Source organism: Tasmannia lanceolata, unplaced genomic scaffold, assembly GCF_043159265.1.
Source record: "Tasmannia lanceolata isolate RefF3 unplaced genomic scaffold, GAP_Taslan_0.1 ptg000003l, whole genome shotgun sequence".
NCBI lineage: Eukaryota > Viridiplantae > Streptophyta > Magnoliopsida > Canellales > Winteraceae > Tasmannia > Tasmannia lanceolata.
Window position 1 is genome coordinate 4,406,739 of NW_027518680.1, and position 24,379 is coordinate 4,431,117.

At 38.9% G+C, this 24,379-nt stretch overlaps 2 protein-coding genes across 3 annotated transcripts; both read right to left on the reverse strand.

The window, feature by feature from the left end:
* Positions 1 to 6,063: 6,063 nt before the first annotated feature.
* LOC143848437 (small ribosomal subunit protein eS30z/eS30y/eS30x) lies at positions 6,064 to 12,656 on the reverse strand. 2 transcript variants are annotated; one of them, XM_077357393.1, is made up of 4 exons: positions 12,489 to 12,656; positions 12,215 to 12,352; positions 12,042 to 12,115; positions 6,064 to 6,181 (listed from the first exon to the last, which is right to left on the reverse strand). In XM_077357393.1, the coding sequence occupies exons 1-3, from the start codon at positions 12,490 to 12,492 to the stop codon at positions 12,069 to 12,071; spliced, it is 189 nt and encodes a 62-aa protein (XP_077213508.1). In that variant the 5' UTR covers positions 12,493 to 12,656; the 3' UTR covers positions 6,064 to 6,181; positions 12,042 to 12,068. The 2 variants fall into 2 exon arrangements, with proteins under 2 accessions (XP_077213508.1, XP_077213500.1); XM_077357385.1 differs by lacking the exon at positions 6,064 to 6,181 and having other exon boundaries at positions 11,856 to 12,115; positions 12,489 to 12,646.
* A 3,619-nt stretch (positions 12,657 to 16,275) lies between these two features.
* On the reverse strand, positions 16,276 to 19,476 carry LOC143848452 (protein neprosin-like). Its single transcript, XM_077357406.1, has 7 exons — positions 19,092 to 19,476; positions 18,496 to 18,582; positions 18,131 to 18,388; positions 17,662 to 17,826; positions 17,505 to 17,558; positions 17,073 to 17,219; positions 16,276 to 16,957 (listed from the first exon to the last, which is right to left on the reverse strand). Exons 1-7 carry the CDS (start codon positions 19,263 to 19,265, stop codon positions 16,580 to 16,582), a joined length of 1,263 nt encoding a protein of 420 aa, XP_077213521.1. The 5' UTR covers positions 19,266 to 19,476; the 3' UTR covers positions 16,276 to 16,579.
* Positions 19,477 to 24,379: the final 4,903 nt, after the last annotated feature.

Genomic DNA, 24,379 nt, shown 5'->3' on the forward strand with positions numbered 1-24,379 from the left:
ATGGATGTCTTTAAACCTTCACAAATTAGTCCATTTTTTGCCTCCACAGTTCGAATGGTTAGGATGATCCTATGGATCTGATTTTTTGTGGACACCCTATCTATGTGAGGGCCTTAAAAATGAATGGTTTGGATCACCCAAATAATGTGGCCCCACTATATTTTAAGCTAGTGTATAGATAACTTATCTACACATATGTGTAGGAACCGTTTTCTCTCTCTCTCTCTCTCTCTCTCTCTCTCTCTCTATATATATATATATATATATATATATATATATATATATATATATAGAGGAAAAGGATTGTACGCTCGACCGTACCTAAAGTTAGGTACGGTAGAGTGCCAAATCACATGGGTCCCCCATTTTTGGTGGGCATCTAAACCATTCATTTGCAAGGCCCCATCATAGATAGGGTGCATACCAAAAATCAGCACCATTGAATCATCCTAACCCCTCCAAAACTGGAGGCCAAAATGGGCAGATTTGTGGACAAACACTGTCTGTCCATTTTGGCCTCCACAAATGAATGGGTTAGGATGATCCTATGGAGCTGATTTTTGGTATGCACCTTATCTATGATGGGGCCTTGCAAATGAATGGTTTAGATGCCCACCAAAAATGGGGGACCCATGTGATTTGGTACTCTACCGTACCTAACTTTAGGTACGGTCGAGCGTACGATCCTTTTCCTCATATATATATATATATATATATATATATATATATATATATATATGACACGGTGTGCCCAACAAAATGAAGTTCTAGGATGACCCTTTGGTGCTGATTTTTTGGGCACACCCTATCTATGTTAGGACCTATCAAATGAATGCTTTGGATCATCCAAACAGCGTGGGCCCACTGTGTTTTTTTAAAGGGAGGAGTAGATAAGCTTATCTAGGGGAGAGACTAGAGACACTTTCATATAGAGGAAAGTGAAGCTACACCGCCGGTGTAGCTAACTTAGCTACACCGCCGGCTTAAAATACAATGGGCCCACATTGTGTTGGTGATCCAAATCGTTCATTTGATTGGCCCTCACATAGATAGGGTGTCCACCAAAAATCAGCTCCATAGGATCATCCCAACCCTTCAAATTGTGGAGGCAAAAATGGACAAATTTGTGAAGGTTTTTACACGTTCATTTTTGCCTCCACAAATCGTAGGGTTGGGATGATCCTATGGAGCTGATTTTTGGTGGACACCCTATCTATGTGAGGGCCAATCAAATGAATTCTTTGGATCACCAAAACAATGTGGGCCCATTGTATTTTAAGCCGGCGGTGTAGCTTCACTTTCCTCATATATATATATATATATATATATATATATATATATATATATGTGTGTGTGTGTGTGTGTGTGTGTGTGTGTGTGTGTGTGTAGAGAGTTCTCTACACACTAGCTTAAAATACAGTGGGGGCCCACATTGTTTGGGTGATCCAAGCCATCCATTTTAAAGGCCCTCATATAGATAGGGTGTCTACAAAAAATCAGATCCATAAGATCATCCCAACCCTACGATTTGTGGAGGTAAAATGGATCTTTAAACCTTCACAAATTAGTTCATTTTTTGCCTCCAAAGTTTGAATGGTTAGGATGATCCTATGGATCTGATTTTTTGTGGACACTCTATCTATGAGAGGGCCTTAAAAATGAATGGTTTGGATCACCCGAATAATGTGGCCCCCATTGTATTTTAAGCTAGTGTGTAGATAACTTATCTACACATGTGTGTAGGAACCGTTTTCTCTATATATATGTCCACAAAAAATCAGATCCATAGGATCATCCTAACCATTCGAACTGTGGAGGCAAATATATATATATATATATATATATATATATATATATATATATATATATATATATATATATATATATATATATATATATGAGGAAAAGGATTGTGAGCTTGAGCGTTGGAACATATTCGTGAGCTTGAGCTCAAAAACCATTGAGGCCCACATTGTTAGGATGATCCAAAGCATTCACTAGAAAGGGCCTTACATAGATAGGGTGTGTACAAAAAATCAGCTCCATATGATCATCCTAACCCATCCATTTGTGGAGGTCAAAATGGACAGACCACAAATCTGCCCATTTTTGCCCTCCACTTTTGGAGGGGTTAGGATGATTCAATGGAGCTGATTTTTGGTACACACCCTATCTATGATAGGCCCTTGCAAATGAATGGTTTGGATCCTCACAGAAATTGTGGGACCCATGTGAATGGTGCACTCAAGCGCACCATTCCTTATTAGAGCTTGAGCGCACGAACATATTCCTCTCTCTCTCTCTCTCTCTCTCTCTCTCTATATATATATATATATATATATATATATGAGAAAACGGTTCCTACACATATGTGTAGATAACTTATCTACACACTAGCTTAAAATACAGTGGGGGCCACATTATTTGGGTAATCCAAACCATTCATTTTTAAGGCCCTCACATAGATAGGGTGTCCACAAAAAATCAGATCCATAGGATCATCCTAACCATTCGAACTGTGGAGGCAAAAAATGGACTAATCTGTAAAGGTTTAAAGACATCCATTTTACCTCCACAAATCATAGGGTTGGGATGATCCTATGGATCTGATTTTTTGTAGACACCCTATCTATGTGAGGGCCTTTAAAATGGATGGCTTGGATCACCCAAACAATGTGGGCCCCCACTGTATTTTAAGCTAGTGTGTAGAGAACTCTCTACACATATGTGTAGGAACCGTTCTCTCTATATATATATATATATATATATATATATATATATATATATATATATATATGAGAAAACGGTTTCTACACACAGGTGTAGATAAGTTATCTACACACTAGCTTAAAATGCAATGGGGCCTACATTGTTTGAGTGATCCAAAGCATTCATTTGATAGGCTCTCACATAGATAGGTTGTGCCCAAAAAATCAGCTTCATAGGATCATCCTAACCCTTGGAACCGTGGAGGCAAAAAATGGACAGATTTGTGAAGGTTTACACATGTCCATCTTACCTCCACAAATTGTAGGGTTAGGATGATCCTATAGAGACACCCTATCTATGTGAGGGACAATCAAATGAATGGTTTGGATCACCCAAACAATATGCCTTCCACTGCATTTTAAGCTAGTGTGTAGATAACTTATCTACACTTGTGTGTAGAAACCGTTTCTCATATGTATATCAATTCCCCCTTTGAAAGGTTTTTTATGTGAAGTCATATATTCGTCCCATGTGAGTTATGACCACTCTTTTGCACTAGAAGGGCTGTCTCGAGTAAACAAGGCGGGAGTGAATATACCATTCCCCTGTTTATACCTGTTTTATGAGGGTTTGGTGTTTGACCCCTGTCATTTCATACTCCCAGTCCCATTGCTCAAATAGATGCAAAGGAATGCTTCAATAGAGCCCGACCTCACTGTGTTACAATGAGCCGCCCCCACCCCCAACCACAGATTAGTGGATCCCACGTTTGATTGATCCGAATCGTTCATTTCATAGACCTTGCTTTTAGACCAATGGTTAAATGCGAACCATTGTATATTTAGAGAATTTATTTGGTGTGTGGCCTGATCCAGTATCTTTCAAAAAGTATTGTACAGCTTACTTGATAGGATAATCCAAACCGTTCATCTGGTTGACCACAACTTAATAGATAGAGAGGTAAATATCATTTCCATAGCATGATTCTAGCCCTCTGATAGGGTCATCCTTTGGAAATGATTTTTCCCTCTACTTATATACGTTGTGGCCCAACAAATGAACAGTTTGGATCATCTCCTATGGAAAAATGAACAGTTCGGATCATCTCCTATGAAGTGTGTTGTACAATACTTTTCGAAAAAATACTGAACTATATAGCCACGTACCATATAAAATCTCCCACTGTGCAAGTGGCTTTTCGTCTTCTATATGGGCAACACCATTTCCATGTTATTGGATGTTTAGATTAAAGAGCAGGGCTGGCAATTTCACCCGAAAAAGCGGGGATCCACCCCGCCCCGCCCCGTTTGGGGAGGGGATTCCCCGATTTGAAAGGGGAAGGGGAAGGGGATTATAAAAATTCCCCGGTGCGGGGAGGGGAAGGGGAAAGGGATGGAGTTGTCCCCGCCCCGCCCCGCCCCGCTACGCCCCGCTAATTAATGCCATTTTTTTGTAAATTTTTAAGTGTTTTTTTTAAGGAAAACTACTAGAAACTCTGTGGATCGGCTACAAGATTCCCCCAAACATAAACTTAGCTTGTCTTTTCCTTTTAATTAGCTTCTGAGAGCATTTTGGGAACTATAATAACCTTTTCACAGATGTTGAAATAATAAAGACAAGCTGAGAGCCTGAGACGCTGAGTGTATGCAATTATCAAAAAATCGTAGTGCCAACAAAATTTTAGGGTTGGATTGCAGGTTTTAATTTTCAACAAGAAAAATTTAGCTACTAGAAATTTGTTTCATGTCAGCACTAGACTGAATTGTAGTTAAAGAAATAAGTCATTTGTTGATTTTGTTCTCTTCTCCATTCTCATTTCTCATGCTCATCTGGGGGTTAACATGCTATACAGAATGAACTAATGAACATTATTTTGCGTGTGTGAGCGCCTACTTATGGACTTTTAAAGTTCATTGTGACTACTGAAATAGTTACTTTTTGCACATTGACTGCCTGTTAATGAAGGTAATCCTGGTGCTCATTTCCTATTTATCATTCCATAATTTATGCAGAAAATTGCTGAAAGATGAGGTCCTGTTGTTATTTATGTTTGTTGTCTCATTCATGCATTTCTGATTTTGTCCATCTGTTTGTTGATCACATGAATAGAATCATAGCATTCATCACAATATTGTCTGTAATGGACGTAGAAGAAAGAAGCTCTGTTTGCTGGTTTGATTGGGTTCCAAAGAGGGGGCGGGGCAGGAATTTTGTCCCCGAAGGATGCAGGGAGGGGAAGGGGAAGGGGAAGGGGATTAGAGATTCCCCGCGGGGAGGGGAGGGGGATTCCCCACCATCCCCGCAGAGGGGAAGGGGAAGGGGAGGGGGAAAATTCCCCGCAGAGGGGAAGGGGAAGGGGACCCCAACATCCGGCCCCGATCCGCCCCGTTGCCACCCCTATTAAAGAGGAATGCTAAACTGAGGAGTGTGCCTGCAAAAAAAAACCAGCTACCTCTTTTTGAGGAATCGAAAGGGACACTTCAAGTTATGCTGGGGGATGACATTGGGTATCCCCACCTCATTTCAGGGCGGGACTAATCCCAATGGATGCACGCAATCAACCAGGGGAACCTGTTTTATTATCTAATATGGAAATGATCAAAGGTTGGTTACTTGTTTACATACTCTGACAGAACGTATTGTTGGAAAAAACATATGATTAGTTAAGAAGGCCATTGGTGTAAAAAACTATGGTCCTAAGAACTAAGAACAAAACTTGCTATTAGCATAAAAGTCTATCTACTTTTAAAAAGATGAGATTTTAAGCAAAATTTTATCACTGTAAAAATCTATCGACGTAAAACTTTTACACCCAAAAATCATTTCCATAGGTTGATCCTAACCGTCCGATCTATAGATTGTTAGGATCAACCTTCTAACATTCAGATCGGAGGATTGCCCTCATCAAAATTCAGTAGTGCTGATAACATTTCCCTTTTATATTATCAACATAAAATCTGAGTTTTTAATTTTTATGAGAAATTACCAAAACAACCCAATTATTATAGAAAATTACCAAAATATTCCTGTCTCATGGGAAAAATAATCTCATCGAAAATGATAGAATATTTGTATCTAATGAAAAATGACAAAAATATAACTATCTCATGAAAAATTACTAAAATACTCGGTATCTCATATAGAAAATTGCCAAAGTACCCCCTAATCTCCTGAAAAATAACCAAACTACCCTTACCTCGTAAAAAGAATATTGTCTCATTCGGAATCTATCTCATAGAAAATTAATCAGAATATCCTTGTTTCATTATCATGACCAAAATACCCATGCCTCATGAAAAATGACAAAAGTAGCTTTATCTTATTTTAGGGTACCAGAGATATCTACAGCCAATTAAAAAGAAAAGAAAAGAGAAGACAAGTATGCCTCGTAGTAGGTCCAACTTAGAAGGTATTTCTGGGCTTTATTCCTAGTAGTGTAGAAACACAAATCCTGTAATAGCTCCTTCAAGCTCTGCCATACAACACAAAACTAAATAAGCATCTCATCTTAGCCCTCTACAGAAACAACAGTGTTTAAAGCATTCTCTGAACAACAATGTAAATAAAACACAATAAAGCTACCCAATTCTTAATGTCGAGAGGTAAGTTCCAAAAATTTGCTGAAAATGTATCCCGATATCAAGAAGCTCTCGATATGAAGGATCGACCTATGAGAGCATAAGCAAATCAAGATCGTATTTACAGAAGATGCAATTATTTATTCTTATCAAAAATTCCATTACAAATCAAGATCTACTTATGAAAATCCAACAACATTAAAATTTCACGCCATAATAATGGCACTACTTCATATAATTTCTTCCGAGAGATAAAATATAAATAGATTGGAAGAATTTAGAGCCCAATTTTTTAACTTGAAACATTGCCAAACAAACCCTGAGTTTTCTGCACTTACCAATCCGATTGTGTGATTTTAGGTTTTCTTAGGAAAATAGAAAGTAAAAAGGCCGACTTTTTTCTTTAGTAGCTGAAACACGTCATGCACTCGTAATCGGAGAAAAAGAGAACAACTCCTATCTCTTTTCCCATTCCAGCAGGGCCATGGCATGTAATCAGGCAGCCATTTCCCGCCCAGCTTAGACTCTGGATTTGGGTGAGACGTGTGGGAAAGATAAAAAATAGAGTCGGCGATTTAGATGCTTTTATGGGTATTTTGGTCATTTAAAAAAGATTTACTATGTGTAACTGGGTACTTTTTTTAACCGGTGAAAAGATTTCAAATTGGGGTGTCCGCAGAATTAAAAGGGGCGTGAATATCAGCTCCCATAAAAAATAAACAAGGAAAATGGTTCAGAAATTTTATGAGGGGAATCATAGACCACCGTTCAAAGGTAGGAATCGAGCTCGTAAACAACAGTTTAAAGTCGTAGGTGTGGAATGTTCTATTGCATTGATAATACCCACCTTTAATCGATCTAGGACCAATCTCTTCTTGGGAACCCTACCTTGGATCTTATACGGCTCAAGGAGCACATTATAGGAATCCTAATTGCCCCACCCTTGATATTTGATCTAAGTTTTCGACCCATTTATATCCTCGTTCAAATCATTTTTAGCTGCTAAACAGTTTATGTTTGTAGTCCTCTTACTTCATGCATGGGATGGGAATGTACATTAGATATGGTATCAAGACCACGTGAAATCCTTCTCTTAATGACCACCCATTAATAAGGTAACTAACCATAGGGTAAGGATCATTCGAAGGGGAAATAAGAGAGGAGCAGCGCGTCTCCAATGGGGCTGCTCACAGGGATAGAAGTCCTTGCATAAAGTAAATCCCTGCTTGCTATCTGCATGGAGAGCAACCCCAATTAGACTGAATGGAGACTGGTTGAAGGAAGCAGTGGGGTTCCCATTACAGAGAACCTACAAAACAGATGGAGTAGACTATCTAACCCTGCAAAATTTGCATAGCAATACATCACATTTACATAAATTGAACCCAGCAGGCAAATTCTAATATCTCTGAACACAAAGATGGCGTAGAGGTTGATTATATTCATAAGAAAACCTTCTGGTCATTGGAGCATATACAAAATGTATAATATAATGATAATCCCAGAACAGTGGAAGTTCCACAATTGTGAGAAATGATAGTTACCGAGAAATAATCGGTACTTCGGTAGTTTCATTTCATACTCCCAGTACCAGCAAGCATGATTTTAGGAAAGACAACTGTCAGGAGATGGGTCTTTGAACATGAAGGAATTGAAGGAGAGGTGCAAATAAGAAACGAAAAGAATGTCACCCATCCCCAAAACTTTCATGGATGTGACAATAAATTTGAGGGCAGGGCCGCTCACAACAATGAATGAGATGATACAAACAGCGACAAGCACTTGCAGAGCCAAGCAAATAACCTAATAGGCATGGGATTCCTTCTGGATGAACCCCAATAGTAGAATGCCCTCAACACTTTCAGGCAGGTAATAAGAGAGTATATAAGCTGGGAAAACCTAAGACTAACAAGTTGGAAGATGTTTTTACAACTGGGACTCAGACAAAAACTCAGCCAAGCGACTCGGGCAAGATAGTGATTGATGCAGTGAACTCTTCATTAAATTGGGTGGGTCAAAGGGGTTTTTGATTGACTTGGAAGGGTAAAACGTGGAGTAGGACAAAAACTTCGCCATGGTAAAAGGGAGTCCACTCCGTGATTGATAATTGACTTGAGAGATGTAAAAATATCTGGTTCTGATCCAGTTAGTGCGTAAAAGGAATAGGACACAAAGGTGAGAAATGAGTAATACATTCAAGTTTCATCAGTCCAAGTTGTAATTCCCAATTCAATAATTGTAAGGCTACATTTTTGGACCAATTTCCATCATGCCAATAAAATACTATGGATACCTCTGAACCAAACTACCGGATTCTAATAACCACCCCTACTAATACCCTGGCGAATTCTAATATCTCTGAACCTAATCCCTTCAAAGCATTTCACAAGATGCTTATACAGATTTCCATGCCCCCTGAAAGCACACCACTAGGAACTAGACGAAAACCTATAATATCTTCTTCTTTCTTTTTTTTAAATAGATAACTTTATTGATTAAGAAAATTCATACAGAGAGGTGATGAGGACAGGGTGTCCCTCATCGCTAGATCAAATAAACTTATGACACATTAATGCTTCTAACTCCTCCCAACAGCCAAGTGCGACACAACAAAAGTGGTTTGGATCTCCTAAACACGTTTGTCCACTCCAGCTTTCGTCAATTGCAAAAACCTAGAACATTATAACCATCTCTTGCGTAAGGGTCATGTCCTCGCCCAACATCCAAGGGTCATTTTCGTATCACATAATAGCATCCCTGATGTATAGGAGAAGATTTCAATGTGACTTGGTTCATGCATGGGTGTAATTGAAGACGATAATCACTCCTAGTATGTATTCTAATCATCAAGGGGCTTCATCTATACATTGGATCGATTCTTATGTGATAGGTGTAGTGAGTTCACCAGTGCTCTTCAGTTGGCATTGCCAAAGCCTACATCGGATCACTGTCCTAGCATGTTAAATCCTATGATACAGCCTTGGGAGCCCACTCCTTTCAATTTTGAGTCGGAACGGCTAAAGGATCTAGACTTGGCTGATTTAAGTGAGGAGTTGGTGGCAGGAAGCTTGTACTAGGGGACATGTTGATGTGTGTGACACCGAAGTTGTGTTTTGTGAAGACTATACTGAAGATGTTGGCCATAGGCAATTCTGAGTTGGCTAGGCCGGGGAAGGCTAAGTTTTGTCAAGGATAGCTGATCTTGACAGAAAAGAGGTGGAGTCGGTTAGGGGCCGTTTGGATACGCGGATTTTAGAATCCAAGTTTTAGCTTGAAAACAGTGTAAAAGAGGGTTCATGATCAAGCTGCTGCTCTATGCTGTCCGGACAGTGTTTCTTGGATTTTAAGTAAGAAATCTAGGTTTTAGAAATCTCTCCCCCACCCCGAGATTTCTAAAACCTGGAAACGGGACGATCTCCTGCTCTCTGGCTTGACAGAAAGGACGTGAAATCTAAAAACGACAAACGGTCTCCTTCTCTCATCTTCCATCCAAGGTTTTGAGGAAATCCAGGATTCTAAAACCCACATATCCAAACGGCCCCTTAATGTTTGCGAGCATATGAAGAGAGGGTCTCTTGAAGAAGATCATAAATGGACGATTCATCAAAAATTATGTTGTATTTTTTTCTCCCTTCAGCCATTTGGCTTCGGCTTGTTGCCTCCACCCTTTTTTTTGTTGCCATTCATCAACTCAATTGCAATGGTAAGTTCCTATTAAGTAGACGGATACAATCAATCATGCAAAGGATTAGATTGACACAACCCATCTCCCTATTCTGCTCCTAAATGTGGGAATCTCTCATATGCGTTATTTTGTATACCTTGAGAAAACAATGTTATTCAAGTTGCTAACTTCACATGGTATCTGAGCACAATGCCAGTTAACTTTCTACCCTATCCTTCATCCCCTTTTCTTTTGTTCTTTCCTCTTCTCTCTCTTTCTTATTCTCCACCCTCCTCTACTCCCTTCCCATGGCTCACCCTACCTCCGACTCAAGTTCCTCCTCTCCTCTCACATTGGCCTACCCCTTTACTCATCCCCACTCTGCACATCACAAATGTCCTCCCACCCCTCAGCCATCTTCATCACGTGATTTCTCTCCTATTCGATCGCAGCAATTACTTGCTACAGAAATATGAATTTCTTCCAATCCTCTGGGCTCACAATCTTCTTGGATATGTCATCGGAGATTTCCCTACGCATCAATGTTGTTGTTCTCCTCTCATGATATAGATTCTCCTGTTCAATTAATTCTCAGCTGGATCATCTCTCTCTCTCTCTCTCTCTCTCTCTCTCTCTCTCTCTCTCTCTCTCTCTCTCTCTCTCTCTCTCTCTCTCTCTCTCTCTCTCTCTCTCTCTCTCTCTCTCTCTCTCTCATGTCGACCGCTCATCCTCACTGGTCGTCTAGCACACGTTGGAAAAGCTCTACGGATATTCTGCTAAAAAATGGATCATGCACCTTCGTCTGCAACTCAACACACTTCACAGAGGCACTCAATCTATGAGTGAATACCTGCAACATGCCAAATCTATAGTTGATAGCCTTGCATTTACTGGTAATCACAGTACAGAATCTGACATTGTTGTCAATATCCCTGTTGGATTAGGACATGAATATGAAATTCTAGTCACCGCCCTGATTACTATGCTCTTCGTATGAAATCTGGTTTCGGCGGAATTCTACAACGATGCCGATAAATACCGAAGATCTGATATTTCAAGCCACGGTCTTAGGTCCTTTGTCGGAGGTAAAACGTGAGCGATTTTATCGAAAACATCATACGGAAGAACAGAATTAGGAATGCTTAGAAAAAATTACGGCTGCAGCTCTTCTTAGAAGGAAAGAGATGATTTTAAGGTGGACTTTCCTATTATTATTCCTTCTTGTTGTGGAGACTATCTTAAAGATGGTTCTTCTTATTCAGAACCACCACAGAGATGAAGATTGAATCTTTTCTCTCATTGAAGAAAGAAAATTTAGAACAAACGCAAATCAATCAGAATGGTGGGACAATTTAAATAGAGCAGTCATTAGACTGACATAGAAAGAAGCAAAGATATTAAAACAAATTGAATACTAAACAACGCAAGAACGAAACAACCAAGCCCTTCCCAAATCATCAATGAATCACATGAGTAGAGATGACTGAAACAAGTGAATCCCAAGATGGGTCTGAGTTACTATTCAATAATTGTTTTTCATTCCTCCGCTCATAGTTTCTGAGTTCTGATATGTGTAACGCACATCCATTGAAGTGCATCGAATAGACCTATATTGATGGGCATATCTATTTATCGGAGGCATGCCCATGTCACTAAGTCTCAAAACATCGGCATCCATTTCAGCATCAAAAGAACAAACTTATAATATCAGGATAGAGTACAAGTTCAGATTTAGCTATTTGCAAAACTTAATAATAAGAAAATCCTTATAAATAAAATTACACACCATCAGCACTAAATTAAACCCCTAAATTCATACCATTTTACACGAGAAACAACTGCATAAATGCAGACCAAAACAGAGAACAGTAAAACCAGTAAACATGAAGATTAAGCACAAGAAGGAACCAAAAAGAGCCTTCTCTTCAGATCAAGGGTTATAACTACCAATATCTATCTATAAACATACATAAACTCATCACATGGTTCAAAGAAATTCATTACAAATCATAAAAATAGTGTTATCCATTTAACTCGTCATCATTAAAGGCATAAGCCAATGCAATAACTCAAAAAAGATAAGAACCTACGAACGTCAAACATCGCCAGTACCCATTCTACTTCTCTGATGAATTTGGTCCTCTTTTCTTTCCAAATCCAACAACTGAAAAAACAAGAAAGGAAAATTGGTTATCTTAATCACCCACAAAATTTTAAAACTAAATAACCAGAAAAGAAAAGAATATGAGAAAGAATGAGATACCAGCAGTAACGAAGCGCCTGTTATATTGCATCCTCTTGTGGGCCCTGCCTCTGGGTTTCTTCTTCTTATCCTGCTTTGCCACCTTTGGAGTCTGCCCACGAACCTTCCCAGCCCTAGCAAGAGAGCCATGAACCTTCCCTGTAAACAAAAAAGAAAAAGTAAGAAAGAAGATAGAGAAACTTAAAAAGAATCGTCATATTAAATAAAAGCACAAAGAATATAAATAACCCATGAGTTTTTCAGTAAAAAGCTATGGAGAATGATCGAATCTTACCCATGTTTCGGTTGGAGAGACGAACTTCTTTGCAAATTCGCTCTGCACCAAAAAGAAAAGGAGGCTAGGGTTTCTTAGGTAGCTAATAAGTAATAAGAAGAGCTCTATATTTGGCTTGGGTAATGATATTTTCACCCCCCGCTGCAGTACGCATGCGCCCCCTTATTAACGTGATTTGAAAAGCGTTAAAGTTGCCCACGTCAAATCACGTTATAAGGGGCGCATCCGTACTGCAGGAGTGGTGGGGGGGGGGGGGGGGGGGGGGTGGTTTGTGAAAATATCATCTCCCATTTGGTTTTGATCTGATTTTTTCTAGCATAAGACTAAGCTACCTCATATAAGACTGAAAAATAAAAGATTCAATGTTACTGGTTCCTTACGAGGGGGTCCATCTTTGACCCCCGATAAATTTTAGGAAGGGAAATATTCGCCTCCTTTTCTTCCCCAGACTACCCCACTTGTTAGAGCGGTTCTCCGTAAGGATATCTGCCTCATTGAACCCATGTTCTTTGATCATTTTATAAAAGAGATTCTCTCAATGTCATTAGATAGCTTCGAGTTTCTTCTTCTCATCCTTGGAGATTCGATCATCGGATGGATGAGATTCATAATAAGGTAGCCGGCAACTCCATTTCCTTTATTAGGCATGCTAGAAGAAGTGAAAATTCAGAGGCGGACATGCTCGCTAGAGCTACCATTGTTAGGGAGCGGTTAGAAACTTTTGATTTCTTACCTCCGTGAATTGCTTTTTTCATCATGTATCGGGGCCTTCACTATTTTGACCAGCTCAGTCGCTGTGGCTTTTCCGTTCTTCTTTAATAAAATTTCTACCATTTCAAAAATAAAAAATAAAAATGACTACTCTTTTTTACATTGCAAGTGGTGGCCCCGGAAGAAATGGACGCAGATCTTACGTATCGACAATTCCTTGATATCTTGGAAGTGATATATTCGCCTCCTTTTTCCCCTTGTTATGACTACTCTTTTTACATCACAAGGGGTGGTCCCGGAAGAAATGGAGGTGAATATACCATTTATGGATAGACTTAGTAAGAGGAATGCTACTATGTGAAGCCCATGAGAAAGAAGCTTTGACTTTGGGCCATCCACTTGATGTAGAATGATCCAGATCTTCCATCTGAGGGCGAGTTTAAAGTGAATTCTTTTGAACATCTCAACCCCTTCTATCACATAACATTTCTAAACTAATTGAATGTCTAATTCAATGTACAGGCCCACATTGGGCTTTTCTAGGCTTCCCAGAGTATCATTCCCTCTAAGCAGCATTGAATTTATGCGTAAATGGGCCTGTTCTTGTGGCCCACAGCTCGCCAACGCAGCAATTACGGACTGGGCCTTTGCATGGACTAGTTCCAATAACCGTTTCTTAGGACATCGCCTTAACTCAAGCCCATCCCACACATTTTTGTAACACTTGTCTTCATATGATTCCCTTTTAGTTCAAAACCCCAAACATTTTCTTTGAATTAGGCCATAAAAGTTCATAATCAATGCATCGTCACTGTAAATATTTTACATTCGTAGATACAAATTATCGAGCCCTACATTTTAACTATGGACCATTGTCTCTTTTCTTTCTAAATTATGTATTTGATAGAACATCAGCTAGATGATGATATTTGCAAATCATTGCAGGCCCATCTCACAGTTCATGAGCACGAATTGGACTGGCAATTTCGCCCCTAATTAATGTAGATGTGGTGACGTACACCCACGTTGGCCGTGTCTGATCCTTTACTAGATGATCGATCAATCCTTACTTTGTCTTCTGCTTCAGTACGGTGTGATCCATTGTAATGCAATGTGCCGCCCTCACTACAGCATAGTGGGGTCCCACCTTTGATTGATCCTAAATTAGCCTTATTGGATCTCCAATGGACCTCCTAATATTCAATAATAACATGGAAGGTCAAAATTGTAAATAAGAAACGGTTCACATTCAATAATTCTCTTAAGAGATCCAAAGCAAGGGCCATCAAATGAACAATTTTGAGTGTGACAAAGGTAGGATCCGACTTAGTTTTACTGATTTTGAATCTATTTGGCTTGTGAGAGACACAATTTCATACCCTCATATTGGTTCGTTTCGCACTAGTAATTTTGGATCATTTGAGTCGTTTGTTTTTCCTATCTAGCGTGTTTCAAGGATAGGGATCATGGTTTTCTTTCTTTTCATTTAATAAACCGGTAGGGGTCCCGCCAAACCCCAACTTACCTAAAAAAAATGGCATTCAGCGAACCAGACAACAATGGTAAGGACCACTATGGCCTCTTGAGAAAGAGTGTTCTATGTCATTATCAGGACCATTAGGGCCCATTAAACCCATTGCATTTCTGGTACCTGCCTTTCTTCATCAGCAATGACCAAAATGTGTTTTAATGTTTGGGGAAAGGTCATTCTTTTCCAATCCATACAAAGGAAAAAGGAAAATAGCAGCCTTTCACATAAAGTTGTCCCAGGACCAACAACCTAACACCCTCCTTGTATGGTCATAAGTCCTATCAACCCAACTAGTGGAAATGGAGACCCTCAAACTGCTCTCCATATTTACAGTCATCATCTTAATCTATCTTTACATTGATTTATATTTCATTGTTGCCACTCATTGCGCCCATGTCTGGCAACAATGAAATTATTTTCATGGAATAATAGCTTTACCAAGTGTTGAAAGAGTAGCGAACATGGTATATGGAGAGAAAGGTGAGTACTGAGGAGATGGTGCAAAGTGACTGAAAATAAGGAAAACAAGAACTCTATTCTGAGTGAAGTTTTTTTTCTCTGTTTTTCAGCTACTTCTGACCATCTCCTCAGTCATGTCCACAGTTAGCAAAAACATGATTAGGCAAAGAAAAAAGGATGGAAAAAATTCAGGTTTAATACGGTATTGGTTAGAAAACGACATAGTTAAGAAACGGTCAAATAAATGGAAACATGAAAAAACTCGTTTAATATGCTTAAATTTTTTTCATTTACAAAATATAGCTGGTTAAACTTGGAAAGTTAGCCAATAATCAAGTTTAGTAAATAGTTTTTTTTTTTGCTATAAAATTTTTAAACGGAGTATTAAACGTTGAACCTATGAAACACTTCTTTTTTTTCGTTTTAAACTGGGTTATCCTTTGCTCATGCCCTCTTGGATTCTCTCCCTCTCCCACCCTCCTTGTCCATTTACCACTTGATAAACAAATAATCCATGGAAAAACCTTCCATGGCTGCCAACCATGGCCTACATTTTTTACTCTATACATGGTCTCCAATGTTGCCTTGACTTATCTAACCACAACTTTACTTTATTCTTTTCTTTAGTGTGGAAGCTTGGATGAGCAAATGCAACAAAATGAGTATGATCATAATTCCACGACTACATGTTATTCAAGTCTTCCTTCAAACTCTGGTAAACAATGAGACGAATCTACCAGATCTAAAGTAATGGAAATGAGCAACTTAATGCTCTAAGAAAGGTGGGTGGGTGGAAGTGGTGCAATTGAGAAAGAGGTGGACGATTCAAAGTCATGTCTCACCTACTCACACGCACATCTACCGTAGCATCTATTTCATTCACATATTGGTCCTTATCACCCTCACAGTCCAAATCAAGATCTACTTGTAAAAAGGTATTACCCTTTCCCACTGTTATGTAGATTTTTTTTCTTTTTTGAAAGGAATCTCACTGTTAGAAATAGCTTAGAATCTGTTTTGCTTATTCACATGATTCCAAATCATACAACAAAGAGTAAAATCCAGAACCACATGTACCACAAGATATACCCAACACCAAAATCTCATCCATACATTAATAGCTGAACAAATCACTCCAAGAAGGGAGCATGCAAACAAATACATAGAAGATAAGGCCTGTCTCTCTTGGCATAAGAAACTTGACCTCTCTCCAATCTTATGTGGAGAGTAAGTAAAAACATGTCAAAACTTCTAATGTAAAAGGAGATCATACACGTGATACTACTTTCTAAGAGTGAATAAAGGGTGTATAAAAAGAAGTAAAAATAAGCCTTAGGGTACATTGAATGATACATCAAGAGAGGGGGGGAAAGTGAGGGATTAGGGTTTTCTATTGGCAATTAGGGTTTTTTCCAGGGCCACCATAGTAAAAGTATTTACCCCAATTACCATTATCACCATTTTGCACATCATAGCAGTTGGACTGCTCTGTGAAAGTACCAACCCCCTTGGGGGCCCTTAGATTGTTGGACCCATCAACTACTTGAATATTTCTAAAGTAACTTGATTTGCCAAAACCTTCTTCAGGGAAATGGCCACTGCCCATTTGAGTAGATGTGTGCTCCCCATTAGGTTCTGAGTTCACAACCTCTCCTCCCCACTCAATCATACTAGCACTATCAGCCAAGTAAGAGAAGAGAAAGGAAGGCCAATAACCCAACACATAGTCATTCCCAAATTGCATCCACCAATTCCCCTCTTTGGGGTCCTGTCAAATAAACAGAAAAAAAATTAAACCAGAACAGACGTCAGAGATTCTCTGCCTTGTTAAGTTTTTCAAGGTCCTTTTCTTATTTTTCTTATCTGGGTTCTTGTGTTTTTACCTTCCAAACAAGTATACTGATATCATATTGGGAACCACGATAGCCAGAGATTGGGAAGATGCTGGCCCCCATTGCTATTTCACTGTTGATTTGAATGAAACCCGAGCAGAGGAGATTATAGCAGCCTGTGGCTTGATAAGCATCACTCTATAATTTGTCATACAAAAAAGAGAAGATCATGTCAATAGGACAAACAATGAAAGTAAAGAAAATGGAATGGAATATACAAATAATAAAATCCATTCAAACCCATGTCATTGCAGACACTATCTTTTAAAATAAGATTAAGACCATAAAGAAAAGAACTAAAGTAACTTTATAAAGAAGAAAATCCAAAGAACCCGTGACATTTGGCAGACTATTTCTTACTAATAAAATACAAAAAACAACACATGGGTGCGTGGGTAAGGGGAGAGAGAAATATCAACTTACAGTCCAGTATGTGAAAAGCCTTGTGTTGCTATCTCCATACAGATCTGGGCTGACCTGTTTTCAGGTTTGGAAAGAGGAAAAAAGATCAAATGAGAAATAAGAGAAAAATATGGTTTTTCTTCTTATACTTTTTCTTATGTGGATTTGACAGTAATACCTGCCAACCAGCTTCAATGCTGTTGAGATCTTCGCCAAAAGAGCCTCCCAAAATCCAAATTTGAGACAAGCTGAACTCATTGGGCTGCTGAATTTTTGGTTGCCACACATTTATGGTTGCTTTTGCTCCATAGTACTTATCCCCTTCCACATAAGCAATTGCATGCTACTCCAAAAAAAAAAAGGAAAAAAACACCCAACACGCATCAAGGAAAAGATAACAAAAAGGGAGGAAAGGAAAGGGAATCAACCAAAAGAGAGCATTTTATTTAGAATTTTTTGTGAAAAAATCATATTGATATCAGCATAACCATGTTTCAATAATTGCACTAACCCATCTTGTCTTTTATTATTTAAAAATTATTACAGTTCCCAAAAAGCTCTCACAAGCCAATTAGAAAAGAAAAAACAAGCTGAGTTTGTGCAATTATTAAAACATGGTTGTGCTGATATCATTTCCCTTTTTTTACCTGATGACCACTTTCGTTAATCAGATCAGGATCAGCAGACCTAGGTTGAGGGATGCTTCTTAGCTTCTTCTTTCCATATCTTTTGACAGAGCTTGCTCTTAGAATATCATCTTTCTTTGTTCTTCTGATGGGTATGGTATTTTCTGGGCACCTTCCATTAAGATGCCACAACTGAGTAATTGTACTGTTTTTTTGGCTAGGGCTTGAAGCAACCTTACTCTCACCAAAAAGTCCTTCTGGATGAAAAGTAGGCCTCAACTGGAAAGAGAAATAAAGTTGAAAAATTTAGAAAAAACACCCACCAGCAAAAGCATGAAAGGGGAAAGCCACCAAACCAGAAGGGGAAAATCAGATCGGAATTAGACCTGAATTGTGTGATTCTTGAGGTATGGGTGATCAAAAGCTGGTTGATGAGAAACATGAACACAATCTATTATATCTCCATCTGGGCTCTGTTTTTCCACAAAGAAAGATTAAAAGAGAAGCATTTTCACTATAAAAAAATACTAAAACACACACACAGAGAGAGAGAGAGAGAGAGAGAGAGAGGAAAAAAAACCCCACTGATCAAAGCAGAACTTACCCCATAAAAAACAGAAAAGATGAAGAAAAACAAAAACCCATTCAATCAGGAGGGAGAGAGAAGAACAAGCAGGAAAAAATTATCTTTTAATGATTCATTTTGAAACACAACAAGAGAAAACAGAAAAAATATTTCTTTTCTGTAAAAACACAAACAAAAAAGTGAAATTCTACGAAGAAAGGCAGAAATATCCAAATCTGAAAGCTTTTAACACAAAATCTATCAAGACCACTGAAAACCCATCTGACAGAAGAAGAAAAAAACACACACACACACACACACACACAAAATCCAGCTAAATGCTTCTAAATCCCAAAAATATAAAAACCCAAAAACAAACATAAAAAAGAAATAAAAAGAATAAGAAAAAACATTAACCTTTATACTTTTCAGAGCTGGTTTATTCAACCGCTGAAGATGCTTCCGAACCTCTAGCCGTTGCCGTGAAATGGGCATCCCGGAGGCGCACGATAAGGCCATCATCAATGAAATAAAAAGCATCAGAACCCTCCCTCTGCTATCTTGCGCCGCCATAGTTAACGATAAGACCATCCACTCCCACACCCAACAAGTAGAAAACCCTCTTAAAAGCCCTTACCACCTTCTCTCTCTACCAGTTTAGAGAAGGGTACTCTTCACCATGGGGCTCTTTTACCCCCCCTATTTTGTTAACCACACTCCTCTCTGATTTGAAGAAAGAAAGAAACAACCACTTCAAAAAAAATCCAACAAAACCCAACCCTTGTCATTAGTGGTTTTTCATATAGTGGGAAATGAAACGATTTATTAGTTCCGGCCTTTGTCGTTTTGAGGAGCCCTCTTTCCAACTGTGTCATTTTTCTATGCTTTTTTTTAACTTTATTTTAAAAAAAAATTGAAGTATGGAATGACAAGAAAACCTCTGGATCTTATATTAAATATCAAAAGTACCCTTAGTCACGTGTACTTTTAGTCACGTGTGACACACCTTTCTAATCTTGTCAATGGCTTCAAAAGTTCCATCCTCTTCTTTATAACCTGTGTGAGCGAGGAGAGAGTAAGAAAAGCATGAAAAGCATGAAAACCAAAAAACTCTACCCACAATATGATCGATTTTTTTTCTTTATTTTTTAGCCACTCCTCTCAACTTGCCCTTTCAAGTAGGGGTGCAACTCGTATCGGGTTCAACCCGAAAAAAATTCGGGTCGGGTTGGGTCGGGTTGAGTTTTCCCAACCCAGGTTGAGTTTGGGTTGGATTTTGGGCTGAGGGTTTGGGCAACCGAACCAAGTGAAACCTGACATTATCATTTTTTTTTTTGGAAGCTTAAAAGCTCGGGTCGGGTTTGGGTTGGAAAAAAAGGCTTCATCGGGTCGGGTTAGAGTTGGAAAAAAGGGTTCCTCGGGTCAGGTTGGGTTGGCCTCAACTTGACCCAACCCAACCCGAGTTGTACTCCTACTATCACATCTCTCCTTTTCCCACCTGCTCTACCCCTCTCACCACTTGAGAAACTAATTTATCATGAAAAAAAATAAAAATAAATGGTTGCCCGACATTATCTTACTCACCCATCTATTAATTCCTATCCTAGTGATGCATACAATTTAAAAAACACAAGTGGGTGTTCTTCGAATCTTTTAGCAGCTCATTAGTTTCATAGTGCTGTTTGAATCTTACTTTCCGAGTCATGATCCACTTCAAATGATTGTCCATAGGAGTGTCCTAGGTTCTACTTATATTGTACAACAATTAATTGCTAGGATTAGGGAAGGGAAGGGAAGATGGAAGAAACTCGAGAAAGAGAGATGGATGTAGATGAACAAAAATATAATGGCTTTTCTAAGGACCATCGCAGAAGGCATTTAGCAGATGATCCTTCGCCTGTCTCACTAGCCACCTCATGAATGATGACAAAATCTGTTGAAAATTGAGCCTGTGTGGTTGGTCTGACATGCGACAGATCATATGCGAGATGCCTTTTGCGATGGCCCCTAGCAAATCCCAAAATATAAAGGGAATTCTACTACATCGGCACCCTCCATTCGGATCTAACTATCTAAGACGCCTATCAAATTTTGTAACTTTTGGTCTTGATCCAAAATAATTTGACCAATCAAACTATACAAGAATGTCTACTCATCTACTCTGATTGGTTGAAGGAATGGGTCCTGGTGGTGCCCATAGGCTGTCACAGCTGCCACAATCAATGGAACCCACCAAATTATGAACGCTCCTAATCATTTCAAAGTATTTCTCTGGAAATCGGGCCCATAATAAGTTACGGGCCCCACAATGAATGGGCCTATGGCCCTATAGTCCATATCTGAACAAAGTGGTACGTTGGTAATTTAATAAGTCTAAGATGTTCCAAAATAAGTGGTTTTGAAAACGACTGAACAGGAGTAACGGTACAATGGTCAAATTCAAACCGCCCGAGGGCGTTTGAGTAATTTTATAAAAAGACAAGGGCATTAAGGGCATGCAATCTCTTAGCCGTTTCGCAGCCATTTGTCAGCTGAGCCGTTACATCCATTCCAAAGCGGGAGAATCGTAACGGTTGCCGTTACCTTAACGTCGTTAACTCTCCGTCACTGGAAAGAGTAAAAAAAGGAAAAGGAAAGGTGAGGGTGAAAAAAAAGAATCCGAGGAATAAAATAAGAGCATTGTTTTTTTGGTTACTTCAACCCCTCTCCTTTTGTTAGCTCTTGCAAAATAATTGATTTAACTTGGGAATATCATAGTAATGAAAATCCTTAAGGCTCTGTTCACTTGTTTTCCTAGGAAAGAAAAAGAAAAGGTTTTTCGAGAATCTGATGTGGCATTAGGAAAAGAAATCCAGGGAAACTGTGCAAGAAAAGATTTTCTGCACCTGTTCACTTGCGCAGGAACTGTGCATGAAAAAGTTTCCCGAGAAACTGCTTGCCCACCTTTCTTCACTAGTTTTTCTCGAAGAGCAAATCCCACCAAAATAAAGGGAAAAGGATTCTCACACTTGTGAGAAAAGACTCATTTCCACATCATTTTTCCCAATTTCCATGTCAGATGTGACATTTTTCACCTAGGCTCCTTCAAAATCCCGTGAAGACAGCAAGTGAAAATGCGAATTTTAGCTTTCTCAGGAAAAGAGGGGGTGTTTTCCCAGGATTTGTTCTCCCGGGAACGCGAGTGAACATAGCCTAATAGGAGAAGCTTAACCCAGGCCCACCCACATGAAGACAATCAAGTAATCCGGTCCATTCGTTTGGTAGGGCCCATCATAGATATTAATTACATCACAAATATTTTACGTTTAGGATGATGCTAGCTAATTATGAAATCAATGAATTGTTAATAAAACAAAAGAGAGAAATGATATATATTCATGTTCAATGGTCAAATGATTTGAACAGAATGATTTTCATGCAATGTCTTCTACAAGTGAGGGGCCCTTGGATGAAGGATTTGGATAATCCTGACATCATGTGGCATGGAAATATTTATTTCCACCCCCTTTCTCAGCATTTGCACTTCTTGTTTTGTCTTTTCCTGAATATGCTGCATTTTCGCCTCCTTTTCTTTGTCGTTTTCGTCATTTTTAAGAAAAGTGAAGCAAAAGGAGGTGAAAATACTGAGAAAGGTGTAAAACTAACATTTCGCCTACTTATATCATATCGCTTTAGTTTAAATCAAAGTGGAGGCCAAAACCTCTCTCATCACATGGGATAAGAATCTTGTTTGTGTGCACGAGCTTAATAGTCCCTACTTACATGGAATTTTTGTCCTTTGAATGAGTAACCGAACTCTATATTTTACTGCTGTCATTACACATCCTATCATTTTGTTCAGTAGCAAGAACATTGGATATCATTTTCCAAGTAAAACAAGACATGGAAATCACTAATTCCTTTGCTGTGTGTATATAAGTCCCAGACCCACATACCCACATGGGATTTTTGTTTTTTCCTTTCCTTTTCCTTCCAGTGAAAGAGGGTTCCTTTTCAAAAGAAACCCATGTCTCTCCTTCCAAAAGCATGCCCACCTCTAAATCTCGCTTTTACCTTTCCTCTATTTTTGAAGGCTCTCTAATCATCCTCTAAGTAGGCTCCTTGTCCACTTCTTGGGTCGGCGATGTGACTCCACTATGATCCTAATCTGGCTCTCAACCCTTCTTCACCCTCAACTTGCCTGGTTTACTCAGTGTTTAATACCCAAACTCGGGCAAAAAACTCGGCCTAAGTAAAAAGGAATACACTTGGGTTAGTAAATAATTGACACGATCAAATTTTCATGACCCCAAACAAGTTAGAAGGGTTTTATTTGATTTGATTGGAGAAAATTAAAGATGAGTCAATTATTGAATCGATGTGTTTTTTTAATGGTGAGAAATCCTATTACAAAGAAACGAGGAGAAAATCCCGGTGACCAAGATGGTAAGTTAATCGAAAATGAAAACAAAGGAAGAGAACACCAAAAATTGTATGACTCCCCTTTAGCCACCTAATAACGTTGAGCGAGTCTTCATCAACAATTAACTCTCCAATATGTTACTCTCAATGATCCTTATGCCTTAGAGGACCGCTCTCACCTCCGCCTCATTGGAATCTGCAACTCCAATGCGACCTGAGAAGGCCCATCTTGTAACTCCCAGCTCATCTCTTAATAGCTCCCCTACACCTGCTGGCCCAGGATTTGTATAGATCATCCTTAAAATATCTATAAGAATCTTGTGAGTTACCGTTACATATGACGAGTGTCGGTTGAGGTTTTCCTCTAATGTACTTCTTCAGACATTGGCCGCCCAATTGCTGTAAGGATAACGATTCGTCCGATTTTTATAGCTTACACCTTGATTGGCCTGTATTGGCTGCATTACATGGCATTGTCGTCGAGCAACAAGCTATTGACTACACGAAGGCTGACCCTTTCATCTATCTTCAAATACATACAAAATCAATTACCATCAGTTCATTTTCTTTGCATCATAAATCTTGGTTTGAATCACATTTCGACAAAAGGTACATCTCTCGCCAGTGCAAGAATTATGGCTTTCCTAGTGTACACTAGGGGCCAAAAGCAAGGTAGCTAGACTGATGACATGAGAGCAGAAAACAGTTAAGTAGGACCAAAGCCCACAAAAAGGAAAAAACAAGCATGTGAACATGTTTTGAATGGACAGGGTCCATAGTAGACAAAGGTCTATAGTAGACACCGAGGTGCCCATCTTTCCATTGAAAAAAACAGCAAAGAACCCATTTTCTCCAACTCACATGGTCTGAACTGTGAAACATACATTGTATTGGTATAATATAGTGAATGCTCCTCTCCATTATGAAATCTGTTACAAAGGCACTACACCAAACTCAAAAAGTAGGGGAAGTTGGAGAAGGCAATGGCGGGTCATCTCTAATCTCTAATAGAAAAAAATAGAAAAAAGAAAAAAAAGTTGAATCTTTACACTTTTTAGGATGGGGATGCATAGTGTCCCAATATGAATGGATCCTTTACTCCTTTTAGAAGCCATGATTGTGCTATCAAATTCTTATCAATGTTTCTTTTGTTAGTGCATACAGGAATCCCAACATGTATTTTAAATTGGTTAATGCTTTACACTCAAACATGTCCAGGATCCCTGAAAGGTAATCCCATTAAGAACTAAAGGGCCCACCACTTTCAATTAATGCTGCCTATTACATTATTGAAAGAGATTAGT